The sequence below is a fragment of the Gossypium arboreum genome, chromosome 2 (assembly GCF_025698485.1).
Source record: "Gossypium arboreum isolate Shixiya-1 chromosome 2, ASM2569848v2, whole genome shotgun sequence".
In the NCBI taxonomy this organism is placed as follows: Eukaryota; Viridiplantae; Streptophyta; class Magnoliopsida; order Malvales; family Malvaceae; genus Gossypium; species Gossypium arboreum.
In genome coordinates this window covers 65,916,048-65,931,772 of record NC_069071.1, presented here as the reverse complement: position 1 = coordinate 65,931,772, position 15,725 = coordinate 65,916,048, and the positions used below count along the sequence as shown (strand labels likewise).

The 15,725-nt window shown below is 32.7% G+C and overlaps 1 protein-coding gene across 2 annotated transcripts; it reads right to left on the bottom strand.

Annotated features, from left to right (window-relative positions):
* Window positions 1–12,408: 12,408 nt before the first annotated feature.
* Window positions 12,409–14,966, bottom strand: LOC108463317 (remorin 4.1-like). Of its 2 annotated transcripts, XM_053024874.1 has the most exons (4): window positions 14,842–14,966; window positions 13,349–14,130; window positions 13,161–13,242; window positions 12,409–12,800 (listed from the first exon to the last, which is right to left on the bottom strand). In XM_053024874.1, exons 2-4 carry the CDS (start codon window positions 14,125–14,127, stop codon window positions 12,591–12,593), a joined length of 1,071 nt encoding a protein of 356 aa, XP_052880834.1. In that variant the 5' UTR covers window positions 14,128–14,130; window positions 14,842–14,966; the 3' UTR covers window positions 12,409–12,590. The 2 variants fall into 2 exon arrangements, with proteins under 2 accessions (XP_052880834.1, XP_017618762.1); XM_017763273.2 differs by having other exon boundaries at window positions 13,349–14,957.
* Between the last annotated feature and the right edge of the window lie 759 nt (window positions 14,967–15,725).

Genomic DNA, 15,725 nt, shown 5'->3' with positions numbered 1-15,725 from the left:
GAGGTAAGTTGTATGTTAATAATGCAACTATATTGTTATGATTGTGAATATGAGTATGCACATTGAGAAATTAATGTAGTAAAGACTTCCGGTTGAACTTGAGAAATAAATTTGGATATTTATGCCATGACATTGGGTGATATGTGTGCTAGTGTAAGACATGTCTGGGACATGCATCGGCCACATTATGAGAGACAGTGTAAGACATGTTTGGGACATGCATTAGCCTCGAGATATACAAGCTAGTGTAAAACCTGTCTGGGACATGGCATCGACATTGATAGAGTGTAAGACCTGCCTGGGACATGGCATTGGCCTCGATAAATGAAAGTCAGTGTAAGACTTGTCTAGGACATGGCATCGACTTTGATATGCTAGCCAATGTAAGACCATGTCGAGGACATGGCGTCGACATCTTATCCCATGTTTGGGGCTATTGAATATCCTGTAGTATTCCAAACGGTTCAATGAGAGATTTATGGTTTACATCAAAATAAGAGAACTTATGACCATGTGGTGAGTGGTATAAGTACCTAAATAAGAATTACGATATACGAGCTTCATTTACGTTGTATGTTTAGTAAATGAAGAAAGTGAGTAAGTTATATATATGACTACTTGTGTATTTTACACGAATTATGAATTATGAATTCAAACCAATGTTGTATGATTGGTGAGAAACAAAAATGAGCAAGTAGTGTTTATGAATCTTTACTTTCATGTCCAAATCGAGATATGTTGGGAGTATGATCACTTATGGTAGCTTATAATTACTCATTATTTTCATGCGACTTACTAAGTTTTATGCTTACCTCTTTTCCTTTCCATTTTCTTATAGTGTCACCAAAGTAGCTTGTGGATCATCGCCTTACGTCGGAGAAGCCAGTCACACTATCCTTGAAGCAATTGGTATAGCTAGTTTTATCATTTTGATTATGGCATGTATAGGAACTAGTCTTTTGTAATGGTCACATTTTTTTAGGCCAAACGAGTGACTTGTCATAACTCTTTAGTTATTTTGTATAATGCCATAGAAGGTGGCTAATATTGGTTATTGATAAGTGCAAATGATGATGATTTCATAGATGAGTAAATAGCATGACTAATCAAGTTCTTGTTAAATTGTTAAAGTGTAATGTGGATGTATTAGATATCTTGATGTGGTTGAATTGGCTCTGTGTTGCCGTATGAATTGGTGGTATGTATTACTTTTTAGGTAGGTGTAAGTAAGAGTGGAAAAAAGGCTTGGTAGATAGCCTATTTTTGTCCACACGGCTAGAAACACGGGCGTGTGCCTAGGCCATGTGTGACACACAGACAGCCCCATGGGCGTGTTGCCCGACCGTGTGTCCCCTGCACCATGAATTTGCAAGTCAGTATGCATGGTAGAAAATACACGGGCAGAGACACAGTCGTGTGTCTTAGCTGTGTGGAAAACTCGACCTATGGCCACGGGCGTGTGCCTTGGCCGTGTGTCCATAATTGTTGCTGACGTCAGAAATAGAATGTCAAGATTTTTGCACATGGGCTACAACACGGGTGTGTCATGGCTATGTGAGGGACACGGGCTGTAGGCATGAGTGTGTGCCTGGTCGTGTGAAAACCGTTGTAGGTTCGAATTTGGAATTTAATTCACATGGGCTCAGGGCACGGATGTGTTCCCTTATGCTTAGGCTGTGTGAACCACACGGGCCTCTAACACGGCCATGTCAAAATGGATACACGGGCGTGTCACCTTTCACACAGGCGTGTGCTCCTATTTCAAGTGGCATTTTTTTTTAGTTTTCAAAGGTGTTCAGATAAATCCCGAGTCGTTTCTAATGTGTGTTTGGGCCTCGGATGCCCATAGTAAGAATTTCTAGACTAAAACTGAAAAGTTTTAAATTCGATTGAGTTTTTGTGACTTGAAATGATTGTATACACGTGTTTAAGTCAGGTAATGCCTTGTACCCAGTCCCGGCCTCAAACTCGGGTAAGGGGTGTTACAAAACATTTCATCGTTTTAAAAATATTCAAGTCCATTACTTCTCAACTCACAACAATTTATAACAATTCAATTATACCATAAATATTCAACAATCACAATTCACAATCAATATAACATTTCAAATTATAAAAAAGTAAACCAAACAAAATTACCAAGGCTAAGTTACAGAGATAGCAAAAGTTTCAAGGACTAGTCAACAACTTTCCCTTTTCCACAATTATCTACTTTTTCTTGATCTGTTAAATAGTTTATTTCAATTTATTAGCCTAAATTTCATGTAATATTCAATTTAATACATGATTTCCTATTTAAAATTTATTTTACAATTGGCCTAAAGTTTTACTCTTTCATCAATTTGGTCTTTAAGACCTAAACATGATTAATTTCACAATTAACCATTATAACCAAGTGCCAAATTCATTTACACCCAAATATTGTCCACACATGTTGGAATTTTCCAAGAAAACCATGCTTATTTTAATTTATTTTCAATTTAATCATTAAACATAAAAACTAATAAAAATCACTTTACAAACTAGCTCAAAATCACTATCAAGCTTCTAACCAAAACATTAGCAATTAAAAAGCTTCAAAAACAACAATGGTAAAATTTTCTAAACTTTGACAACTTCACAAGCTAGTCCTTAAACTAGTTAGATATCATTAAAACAATCTCAAAAACATAAAATTCATGAAGAATTGGCCGAGAAAACGCTTACATGCAAAGAAAAATAGCTTGGCTGAACTCCCCTTTAAGCAACAATGGAGATTTCAATTGAATAAGCAAGAAACGAAAAAGATGATAGGGTTTTCTTTATGTTTTGTCATTATATTAACTTTAATAATTAAATCAACATATATAACATATACATACAATAAAAAATAAATGTTTATCGTCGACTATAACCTAATGTGGGAAAATTACCATTTAAAACCATGCAACAACATTTTCTCATCCATTTGGCCCAAAATAACTAATAATGATTGACTTTTACACTTTTTACGATTTAGTCATTTTCCTTTAATTAACTAAAAAAAGGTCAAAATTTCTAAACCAAATTTTAATATGACACTAATGAATTTGTAAGTATTAAATAAATAATATGTACGGACTCACACGTCGAAATTGTGGCCCAAAACCACTATTTCTAACACCATTGAAAAATGGGTTGTTACACAACCAACCTTTAGAACTTGTGCACACTGGTGTATATGGTCTCATGAGCGTCAGTGCCTAAAGAAGTTACAATTATTACGTGACTTTCATCGACGACTATTGTCTATATAGATATGTGTATCGACGACTATTGACGAGTTCTTTGGATACCTCATAGAGAATGAGATTTTATCCCAGTTGACTACGTCAGGGCACTCCACAACAGGATGGCATCACTGAAAGAAGGAATAGAACCTTGCTTGACATGGTTCATTCAATGTTAAGCTAGTCACAACTCCCTACTATCAAGTCTGCTTGTAAGACACCTTATGAATTGTGGCATAGAAAGAAACCCGCTCTATATCATTTTAGAATATGGTGTTGTCCAGCATACGTTCTGGATAATGATGTAAATAAGTCGGATGCTCAGATAGAATTGTGATTGTTTGTAGGATATCTGAAAGGAACAAAGGGTGGATTATCCTACAATCCGAAAGATAATAAGATAAAAGTTTCTACTCATGCTATTTTCCTTGAGGAAAACTACATGGATAACTTTAAGCCTCAAAGTAAAGTGGTACTCGATGAACTTTCGGGAGTTGTAAAACAATCACCAAGTTTAATTCTTTAGAAATTTGTAGAAAAACTTGCAAAAAATCAACAACATAGGGGAATCCGTAGTAGTGGGAGAGTTTCTAAGAAACTGTACTTTTTCATTTGTGATGGAAGTATTTATAATACGAAAGTCAATCATAAGGATGATTATCCACTCACTTACGATGAAGTTATACAAGATGTTGATTCCAAGATTTGGAAATAGGCCATGAATACCGAGATAGATTCTATGAAATCCAATACTGTGTGGGAAATTGTAGACTTACTGATTGGATTAAACTCATAGGGTGTAAGTAGATTTACAGGAAGAAGAGAAATGCGAAATGAAAAGTCAAAACACAGAAAGCTAGACTTGTAGGGAAAGGCTATACATAGAAAGAAGGCATCGATTACGATGAGACCTCTCCGATAGCCATGCTCAAGTCTTCTCCATTGTTGCTGCTCTCGATTACGAGATCTAAAAAATAGATGTCAAGACAAAATTCTTGAAATACTGTTTAGATACGACTATTTTTATGGTTCAACCAAATGGCCATGTTATCAAAGGAAAGGAGGAGAAAGTTTGCAAACTGTTAAGATCTATTTATAGACTTAAGTAGGCGTCTTGCTCATGGAATAAAAGATTTGATCGATCAAGACTTTTAGGTTTGAGCAAAACGTTGATTTAGGGATCGAAAGAATAAAAAAATAGCTCTATCACAAGCTTCATATATCGATAAGGTACTAGAACATTTTGCAATGACTGATGCTCAGCCAAACACTCAGCCGACTGTATCAAATTTTTATCTTTCTTTAGATGACTGTCCTAAGACAACAGAAGAAAAGAGAGCATATGAGTAAGGTTCCATATGCTTCAATATTTGGAAGACTTACGTATGCAATGCTTTACACGTCCAGATATATGTTTCGTAGTAGGAATGGTTAGTCGATATCAGGAGAATCCTAGTCTAAGGCCTTGGCAAGCTATAAAGCATATATTAAGGTATTTTACAAGAGCCAGGGATTATATGCTTGTGTATCTTGGGGAGAACTTTACTCCTATTTGATACACAAACTCAGACTTCCAAACCTGTAAAGATTCGAAGAAATCGATATCGAAAAATGTATTCGTCTTAGACCATTAAACCATAATGTCGAGAAGTATAAAACAAACTTGCTCTACTAACTCTACTATGGAAGCCGAGTATGTGGCTACTTCTAAGGCAACGAAAGAAGCAATATGGTTTCGAGAGTTCTTAACTGATCTTAAAGTCATTCCTAATATGGAAAAAGATATAACATTGTATTGTGATAACAATGTTGCAATAGCTAATACCAAGGAAACAAGAAGTCTTGTAGAGGATGAAACACATTGATTAGGAGTATCACTTGATACGAGAGGCAGTAGCTGGAGGAATTGAAGATGTGGTGAAAGTAGCTTCTGAAGATAACCTTGCGTATCTATTTATTAAGACTCTTGTAACTAAGAGTTTTAACAAACACGTTGAGGATATGAGAATGCAAAACATGACACAATTACTTCACTAGCGCAACTATGATATTGTTGGGAAATGTGCCCATATTGTAGTAAACATGTAATTGTTTTCTATGTATTTGAACGGCGAATAAATAAATAAATATCACATTTCATATTTTGCATGCATAGGGAAATTGGGACAAGAAAATATTAGCTCTAATTGTCTAAGTTCAAACTAATGATAAGTGACATTGTAAGAACATTTGTATTGCAAGGAAGACAACTTACTTTAGTAGATAATCTAAACGAGTCTGTAATCCTGTAAAAGAATCAAAGTGAGAATTTGATTCAAATACTAAGAAGGATTATTATGTCGTCTACAATTCCAATTGAAGATATGGCTAGTCTTGGCTATTAGAGTAATTGCCTCCATGAGTAGAGAGATAGATTTATTTATTAGCAGAATGATACATTGGACTGGATCCAAGATGAATTAATTCTGAATCCATTTGTGAATTAATTCACTTGTGACATTCATTATGTGATTTACCTAATTCTAAGTTAGTCACTGACCATGCGTATGTAACCCATGTGCTTTGATATAAGAGGAGGCTTATACTCAAAAGATGATCGAATCGATAACTGGTATGTTGGGCATATGACTTGTGTATGGCATGGATTTACTTGCAACAGTGGAATTCATAGCTCAATTAAAGATTGAGCGATATCCTCTCATTGGCATTCTGTGGATTGACAAATACGGAACGTGGTCATGGGTTGCTTGTTCTTGAACGAGAAATTTATCACAGTTTTTTGTTGACAATTATCATATTAATCATTAAGAAGACACAATGGTGACAATGAGATAAAATAGGATTGTATTGAGTGAAAGAATTTAACTTAAAGGAATCAAGGATATCATATAAGGGTAACACACACATAACGAGGTCATTGGATAAAGCAGTTGGATGAATTACTTTCGTAAATAGTATACAATGATTTTTCAATCATAGTACTTCTTTTGGATTCACTCCATGATTAAGTAATTGCTAATTATCGGAGCGATGCTTCTGGACATAATTGCAATTACTAGAGCCTAATTGTATATGTCTGATTGGTCCTTTTACTAGCTTAATAAAAGCTTGGTTGGACTACTTTTGAATCAAAAGAAAATTCTACAAATTTGGAAATAATTTAATTGAGTCGATTTATTCAATGTGGAATTAAATTGGGAGATTGTAAGAATTGTTGAACTAGAGAATTTGATTAAAAAATTTTCTTGAAAAATTAATTTGGAAAATCTAAGTGATTTTTGAGAAAATTAATTTTGATCAAGTAAAATTAAATTAATCAAATTAATTAAAATTAATATGATATTTTTAGAAATTAATTTTCAAGTCGGACAATTGGCTCAACAGGTAATTGAACTTGAAAATTGAACATAAGATCGTAAATTGGGCGCGATAGCCCAAAATCAAGATCAAGACCCAAAAACTGATCGAACTTGGCTAGGTATGTGAAACTGAGCCACGGTCCAACCGGTGGCTGGATCGGACCGGTCGGGCCTTCACTGACCAAGACCAAACAGGCAAAAATTGAACTAGCTCGGGGTGTCGGCAGCATTCCAGTGGCCGAAAAATGGTCGACGGTGATGGGTCTTCGGTGGTTGAGCAGTGGAAGAATTACACTCTTACTAGGACTCTAATAGAGAATTTAATTTCAGATTAATTATTCCAAAAATAATATTATTTTAATAGATTTAATATTAAATTAAATACTTATCTTAATAGTATTTTATTAATTTAATATTAAAGTGATTATCTTAATATTAAATTAAATTTAATGTTTATCTTGTAGATAAATATTATATTAATTTAATAAGATTTAATATTAAATTAATATAATATATATTAATTTAATATTAAAATGATTAAGTTTAGTCATAGTTAAACTCTCTAAACTCTCCTATATAAAGTGAGCCTTGGGTTATTATTTACACACACTTAAATTCAAGAGAAAGTTGTAGAGAGAAGCTTCTCTAAAAAAATTATTGTAGAAAATTTCTAGAGATAGTTTTTCTTAGTTACAATTTGACCCAAGAGTTTAGAGAAATTGTGAAATTATTTCACTGGTAATTTTTGTGAAATTTTTTTGATTCGAAGCAGGCCCACATTTAATAGACGTGAGCTTGGAGATAGTGGAAAAGACTACTCGGTCGAAGCGTTCATCCTAGAGAATCGAAAAAGTATAATTTTGATTAAGTATTTATTATTTTAGATATCACAACCAAGTTCTTGTTTTGAATTTTTTTTTAAAACTCCGGTTTTTCTCTAAATTTATTTTTTGTTGCATTTTCTAAATACGATTTTCCAACACTTTAACTCATATAGTGCAGTTAGATGAATTGCTTTCGTAAAGAGTATATAATAATGATACAATCATGATACTTCTTGTGGATTGACTTTATGATTAAGTGATTATGATATCAGAACGATGCTTTTGGATATAATTGCAATTACTAGAGCCTAATAGTATATGTCCAATTGGTCCCTTCACTAGCTCAAAAAAAGTTCGATCAGATTGCTTTTGAATTAGAAGAAAATTCTACGACTTTGGAAATAATTTAATTGAGTCGATTTATTCGATGTAGAATTAAATTGGGCGGTCGTAAGAATTGTTCAAATAGAGAATTTGATTAAAAAATTTGATTAAAAAATTTTCTTAAAAAATTAATTTTGAAAATCTCAATGATTTTTGGGGGAAATTAATTTTGATCAAACAAAATTAAATTAATCAAACTAATTAAAATAAATATGATATTTTTGAAAATTAATTTTCAAGTCAGACAATTGGCCCAATGGATAATTAGACTTGAAAATTGGAGCTGAGATAGAAAATTAGGCCCAAGAACCTAAAATCGACACCAAGACCCAAAAACTGGTCGAACCAGATTTGGTATGTGAAACCAAACCGATGATCTAATCAGTGGCTAGACCGGACCGGTCGGGTCGTCACTAGGCCTGAACCAAACCGGGTCGGGGTACTGTAAGGTTGTTGCACCTGCGATGGTACCACCAGACATGACAGTGCTGACGACGACATTTCGGTGGTCGACAGGTGGTCCTTTAGCAGTTGAGCAGTAGAAGAATCACACTCTTACTGGGATTCTATTGAATAATTTGATTTTATATTAACTATTACAAAATATTATTTTAATAAATTTAATATTAAATTTAATTTAATACTTATCTTGATTATATTTTATTAACTTAATATTAAAGTGATTATCTTAATATTAAATTAAATTAAATATTTATCTTGTAGATAAATATTCTATTAATTTAATACATTTAATATTTAATTTAATTTAATATTTATCAAGATAAATATTAAATTAAATTAAATATTAAAGTAATTAAGTTTAATCATAGTTGAACTCTCTAAACTCTTCTTATATAAAAAGAGGCATGCGTCATTATTTTAAAACACTTGAATTCAAGAGAAAATTATATAGAGAAAATTCTCTGAAGAAATTTTTAAGAAGATTTCTAAAGATATTTTTTTATTTAAAACTTGATCCAAAAGTTTAGAGAAATTTTTCTAATTCGAAGTGAGCTCACACTCAGCAGACGTGAGTTTGAGGATAACGGAGAAGACTACTCAGTCGAAGCGTTAATCCTAAACGAATCGAAAAATGTATAATTTTGATTAAGTGTTTATTACTTTAGATATCACAACTAAGTTTTAGTTTTGAAAAAAAAATTGAAACTTTAACTTTTTCTTGAACTTATTTTCTGTTGTGTTTTCTAAACCCGTTTTTCTAACACCCCACCTTTCTTATAAATGCTCCAAGATGCCACTTAGTAAGGGGATTACTCTCCACACAAAACCCTAATACGCTAAGCAATTATCTTGAGCCCATCCATTGTTTGGCTCTTGAATGGGTAAATTGGTATCGTTCAACATTGCCCCCTCATTCTCCACTTTCTATTGGTATTGTGTATCAGCAAAAATATAAAAAATAAATTTTAACTTTAAGTATAACAGAAAGACCAAAATTAAAAATTTACCATTATAATTAAAAGAAAGTGGACACGTGTAGCCAGCCTTTATAAAGAGTTATATAGATATCATTGTTTGACCCATTAGAAATAACATACGAAATTCGACACACATCTTCTAAATTTAACTCAATTAGTTTCATATATTATGATTACCAAATCTGAAATTAAGGCTTTGTTTCAGTCAATTAATTTTTATGGAATAACTGATTATTTTTAGTATTTGGATGAATCATGTAATATATTTTTGTTATTTGATAAATTTCTTAAAAATATTTTATAAAATTATTTTCAATGAAATAAACATACATTTGAGATTTATAATAAAGAGTTTAAATGAAGTATAACTTGGATTGGATAAAAGTATAATGTAGTACCTTATATTAAAAATTAAATTATATTTTACTAATTTTTATATATTAAATTAAATAATAATTTGATTATTTTTAAAAATTTTATTCATTCATATTTTTAAAAATTAGTATAATTAATGAAATAATCAAATAGTGATATATGTGTTGCAAGGTGTACTTTATATTAATATAAAAAGATAAATTTTATAATAAAAATAGATAAATATTTTAAAAATTAATTTATTTTTAATCTATTGTATAAAGAATAATTATTCTTTTTAAGTAGAAAAATAAAATATAATTTAATTCTTAATACGTAAACTTTCATAATATTTTTACCATCTACATGTACTTGAATAAATCCCATCTGACATTTAATAATTTCATGACCTGCACGTTTGGCTCTGCCATTTTTAATATAATGCGTTATTTGAGCAATCATGGTAGCATCCTCGTCATTGTCATTATCAGTTCCCAACCGTTTACTATGTGAATCTCACTATTCATTCACTGATAAATTTGTAAATTTTAAGTTTGATTATATAAGTTTAAGATTTGATTTTTGTATTTGTATTATTTTTATTTCATTTATATAAAAAATAACATTATTACAAAAAAATAACTTATAACATAAGTGTAAATTTAAAATAATGTGTATATATTGAATAATAGAGGTGTTCATGGGTCGAGTCGAGTCCAATTAAACCTGTTTGCTAGGCAGATCTAAAAAATGAATTTAAAATTTTGCTCAAGTTCAATTTGGATAAAAATACTAAAATTCGGACCCGACTGTTTATATTAATTTTTAATATTATTTTTATATAAAATTTTAAAAATATATAATATATCAAAATATTAAAAATATAAAATATATATACTTAAATAACACTAAGACATGTGTAACTTAACAAATAAATGCCTCTAAAATAGTAACAAAATTAATAATAAAACAAGAGTTATACAATATCCAAATAATAACAACAAAAAAGTAGCAACATAATAGTGAAATGGTAGCAAAATAGTAAAAAAAAAAAAGAAAATAGCAACAAAACATGAAAAAAATAGCAAGAAAAAAATTAAAAAAATAACAACATGTTTTTTTGCATATTCAAGTTGCGCTTAGGTAAAAAAAAAATCTTACTTAAGATTCGACCCATATTTTTTCCCAAACCATTTTTTTGGGTTTATATTACTTTTCAGGCGAGCCTTCAAGTTGGGTTGGATGAGCCGACTCATGAACAAATCTATTGGATAGAAATATTTTAAATTAATATTATTTAAAATTTCTTCTTATAGAATTTTAATAGCGATCTAAGATTTTAAATGTTGATTTTGAAGTTCTATTTCGAGTTAGTCTAAGTTGGAATACATATGGATTATTAGTATAAAAATTTAATATTAATTCTAATTGTAATTATAAGAGTTTGATAATTTTTCTTTAAAAATATATTAAAATATCTTATAAAATCACTTTTAAACCTTCAATAATAATCTATTAAGTCTTTTCAAAGGAATATAGATAATATTATATATCAACCAACACCAAATTAACTCTTATTATTAATTTTAACTCTAATAGAGAAATAAACAAAATCAAATACTCAAAAATTCATCTATCTTCATGGTCCCAAGTCTAAAAGAGACTTACAACCAAATTTCAACTATTTATGTAAGAGATTTTAAGAATGAAATTTAATAAAATAAACCTTTTTTATAGAATCCTAAAACTCTAAATTTTAGAATTTAAAATCTTAAAACCCAAAAATATTAAATCCTAAATATTACTCAACCTTAAACATTAACCCAACCCTAAAACCTAATTTAACGATATCTCTAAATTCTAAATCAACCGTATCATAAGCCATATTCACCTAGTTACCGCAAAAATCCTATCTCTAGTAAGGCTTTCCTGTCTTCTTTCTCTAGACAGAGAAAGTCACTTCCTTGTGAGTGGTCGTTCGGCCTTCAGGCCGATTCCGCTCATCTCGTCGCTTTCCTCTTTTATTTTCTTCTCTATTTTCCTTTCATGGTATTCCTTTGTTTTGTCAATGAAATAATCGCCGTCGAGAGGTGGACTTTTTCCATTTTTGCTAAGAGTTGTCTTCAATCTGTTCCTTGGTTTTGCCCTCCTCTTTTGATGGGCTCTTTTTTTTTTTTTTCAGTCCGTGAGGCCTTGTTCTTTATCACTTGGTGGTACTGTGGCTCTTTATGAATTTCGTTGAACGAAGCTTCTGTGAGGCCAAGAATGTACACAGAAGACCTCATTTTGGCGGTTAAAGGCAAGGTGCAGCCTTGGCTTCCTTCTCCGTTGAAGTTTTGGTTTGCGACATGGACACCGTTGGAGGGATGCATGTCGATGGCTTGGTATGGCAGACCCTTGATCCTTCTCAGTTGCATCTCCTCCCACAATGGCAACCGTTGGTCGTTGCTATGGTTTGTTAGGGGTTAGGATTTTATGGGTCTTTGAGCTTTTGTATTGAATTTATTCTTTTTTCTATGTATCTTTGCTTTTCTCATTCTTAATGAATGCTTGATTATTGAAAAAAATACCCCATAATGCTTATATTACTATTATTATTTGTTAATTTTATTTAATTAATCAATATTAAAATATTGTTAAAGGGTATTGATGTAATGTTAAAAATGCATTATAAAATTCAATTCTTTAAAGAAAGTACTTATTTGTTTGGATATTGAAAAGTAATCATCCTAAACTCTTTAAGCCATCAACTCATATAATCTTATCAGACACCAATAAACGATTAAGACGAGTAAGAATCTTTTGGATTGCCAAATAATTGGTTGGAGATTTATTTATTAATGGAAATAATCACCATGACTGCAACTTTTCAGCAGTAATCACATGCATATAAAAATAATCCAAAAGTACATCATACATACATACGTACGTTATATCTCTATTGGAATAAGAAGAAGCCAGATTTGGCTGCAGAGTTGCTTACTACCAGCAAAGGGAAGGCAACTTGAAAGAGAAGGAAGAAGGAAAATGACCAGTTCTCCTTATATAATCCGCCCTTTGAGATGTCCTTATAGCTTTCTCGTTTAGCTTTGATTCAGCATTTGCACGTTTCTCTTCAGCTATTCTCCTTGCGGCTGCTACTTTGTTTGCATATCTTTCTTTTGCCCGAGCTTTCAATCTCTCAGCCTTCACCTAATAACATAACAAACGCCATCTGTGAGATGGGATTGGCACACTTTTTATTGTAGAATGATCTTCATTTCAAATCCCCCAATGCCTTAAGAAAACAAATTCAAGACATAAAAACAGCAGCGGGTTTCTGGGATTTGGAGACAATTGATGTTTCCCTGGACTGACAAGTAAAATAACTTGATAATGCATCATCACAATAAGGGACCTTTGAGAGAAGTATCCAAACAACACTAACAAATGGAACATCTTCTGGTGTTGTTAGAGTAATCGCTGTTAACAATGATGACAGTGGAGGGTTTAACAAGAAATATTTGTAAGACCCACTTTTACTCAACACCAACACCATGGGTTTAAGTTTACCTCTATTTTCTTCATTTCCACTTCAGCTTTCCTCTTTTCGTGATTTTCCCAGGCCTGTATCCTCACTTCTTCACGCTTATACCTTGAAACCAATGGCATATGCTTATCATATCAGCTAGAATAGAAGAACTCCTTAGGCTTATGGCTAGCTAGTTATTTGTCAGAGGAGGACGGAATTAGTACATTACCTTGCCATATATTTGGCACGTTCAGCTTCATCCCAAGCCGTAGCTCGAGTTTCTAAAGTGCTCTGCTTCCTAGCTTGTTCTGATTCTTGTCTATTTGAACCATGACCCCTGGCAGCGGCATTAGTTTCAGCCCTTCCCTCAGTCGATGTTGGGCCTGAACCTGCTTGATAATCCTCGGCACAAGGTCCTCCTCCATTTTGGCACCTCACAGGGGTGGAAGATCCTGAAGATATAGGACTCCTTCCAGCAGGAGTGGTGGCTCTTAGGGGTGTTGCTGTTCTTGAAGGCTCTTGGCTTGCAATAGGGGTCATCTCAGTCCCCATATCTCTCACACATATTGATCTAACAGCTGACACAGAGTTCCAAATAGAATCATCAAAATCAACCTTTTTGGTTTCTCCTTCGTATTTAGGTGACATTACTGCAGCAGCAGCAAAGCCTCCTTCCTCGTCACTGCTTGGATAATCTTGTTCCTTATGTGGCACAGGAGCTATTAGTCTTCTATCATCAGCGTTGGAGTTTCGAGGTTTGGCTTTGGAGTGGGTCTTTTTGTCTCTACTTGTCGACAGTCCCACAAGCCATTTCTGCGCATCATCCCATTTTGAAGGTGTTGTTGGCTTCCCTAAGGCAGTAGTAGTTCGATGATGAGATTGAGCAGCTCGGTTGTTTGTTGTCCCATTCCCTTTATGGAACTCAAAACTTATGGCACTCACGCTGCTGCTTGAAATTTCATTAGCTGCTCCAAGGTTATAGCAACCTTTATCTTCAATAGCTCTCATTTTCTAATCCACAAAAAGAGTCACAAGTATCAAAAGTGACATTAATCTACACAGATGCAACTACTTTCTCATTGCAAAAACAGATTCAAGAGTAGAGGTATGAAAATTTGAGGATCTTTGAGCCTACTAAAACCTCCAATCCAACAAGTACATTTTAACTTCAATGCTCACTACATACAGAAAACTAGTAATAACAAGGAGAAAAAACCAATAATGCTCAACAGGAACCTTGAAATATCTTAAAGCTTCCTTTCATAAGAGTATAAAACAAAGGGTCCCATCCCATTCCCATCACATGCAGGATTTATCCACAAAGGTAACTAATCATCATCTTTATGACACTAAACACCCATTAATGAAAAACTACTCTGTTAATTAAGCAGTACCAATAGAAGCTTAATAATTTCCTAGACTTTAAAAAATAAAAAGAAAAAGAAGGGTTTTCGTTGAAGAAACGTAATGTAACAGTCTAACAGAGAATAATGACTTAAAACCATGGATCTTTGTGAAGCATTGCCAGAGCTAACGATAAAAATTTCAGACTTTCAGAACTTCAGATCCATTGAATATTAAGAAAATAGTAAAAAAAAAAAAACAAAAGCTTCGCATTGCTGGAAACTTGAACCAACCGAAAACCAAAACAAAACGCACTATTGGCACAGTAAATAATGGTTAAAAAAAGAAAGAAATGGGAATTCTCAACAGTTTGGGAACCTTGGGAAGTGTAATTTAAAGAAAAGTGTTGCTTTCAACGGCTACAATATAGTGTATAATATAATGCAAAATGTGTGCGGAAGGGGTGAGCAGGATGAAAATCTGAGACGGTGGGTGTCGGGTCAAGTGGGAAATAGATGTTAATAATGTTGGGGGGTGCTCTGAAATCATTCACGTGCTTCTAATGGGCCATCAGCTTCTGTGAGTTATAAATTTAAATTGACTGTTGGCATTTGTCAGTAAAATTTTGACCTGTCTTTTGAGTGCTACTTATAATGTACTCAGATTGAATTGGATTGGACAGCTAAGGGACACTGCTTCCTAGATGTTAGTGTTGTAGGGTTAGATCTTTTGTCTCGTAATTTATGTGGCTTTAAGTGATCTATTCCTCTAAACTTGTCTAAGTCAACCTTTACTCAAATGAGAATTCTTTAAAAACTTCTTAAGGCACCAATTTGTATAGCGAAAGCAAATAATGCCAAAAGAAGCTACAAAGAACAACAGAAATAATGCAAACAAGTTTTTTGAGTAAATGCTCACAATGTTCTCTTATTCACAAAGAATAATTAAATAAGGAATGGAGTTAGTACAAATGAGGGGAGGCTCTCTATTTGTAGTTGAGCTCCTCCAAAACTGACGGTTAAGATACATTTACATCAATGGACGATATTAACTATATCTCTTGATTTTAAGGATTTACAAGATATACCTTATCAAATCAAATCTAATCTTTACAAGATATGATTTTATCAATCTTCTAAGATTAGTTACTAAAAAAGCCTAAGTTGTCATATCTCTGTTATCCGGCCAACCAGGCTACAATCTGATAGGCTTCTCCAACAGGTTACCGAATCGAGCTAGTTCTTGTGGGCCAAATGATCCCC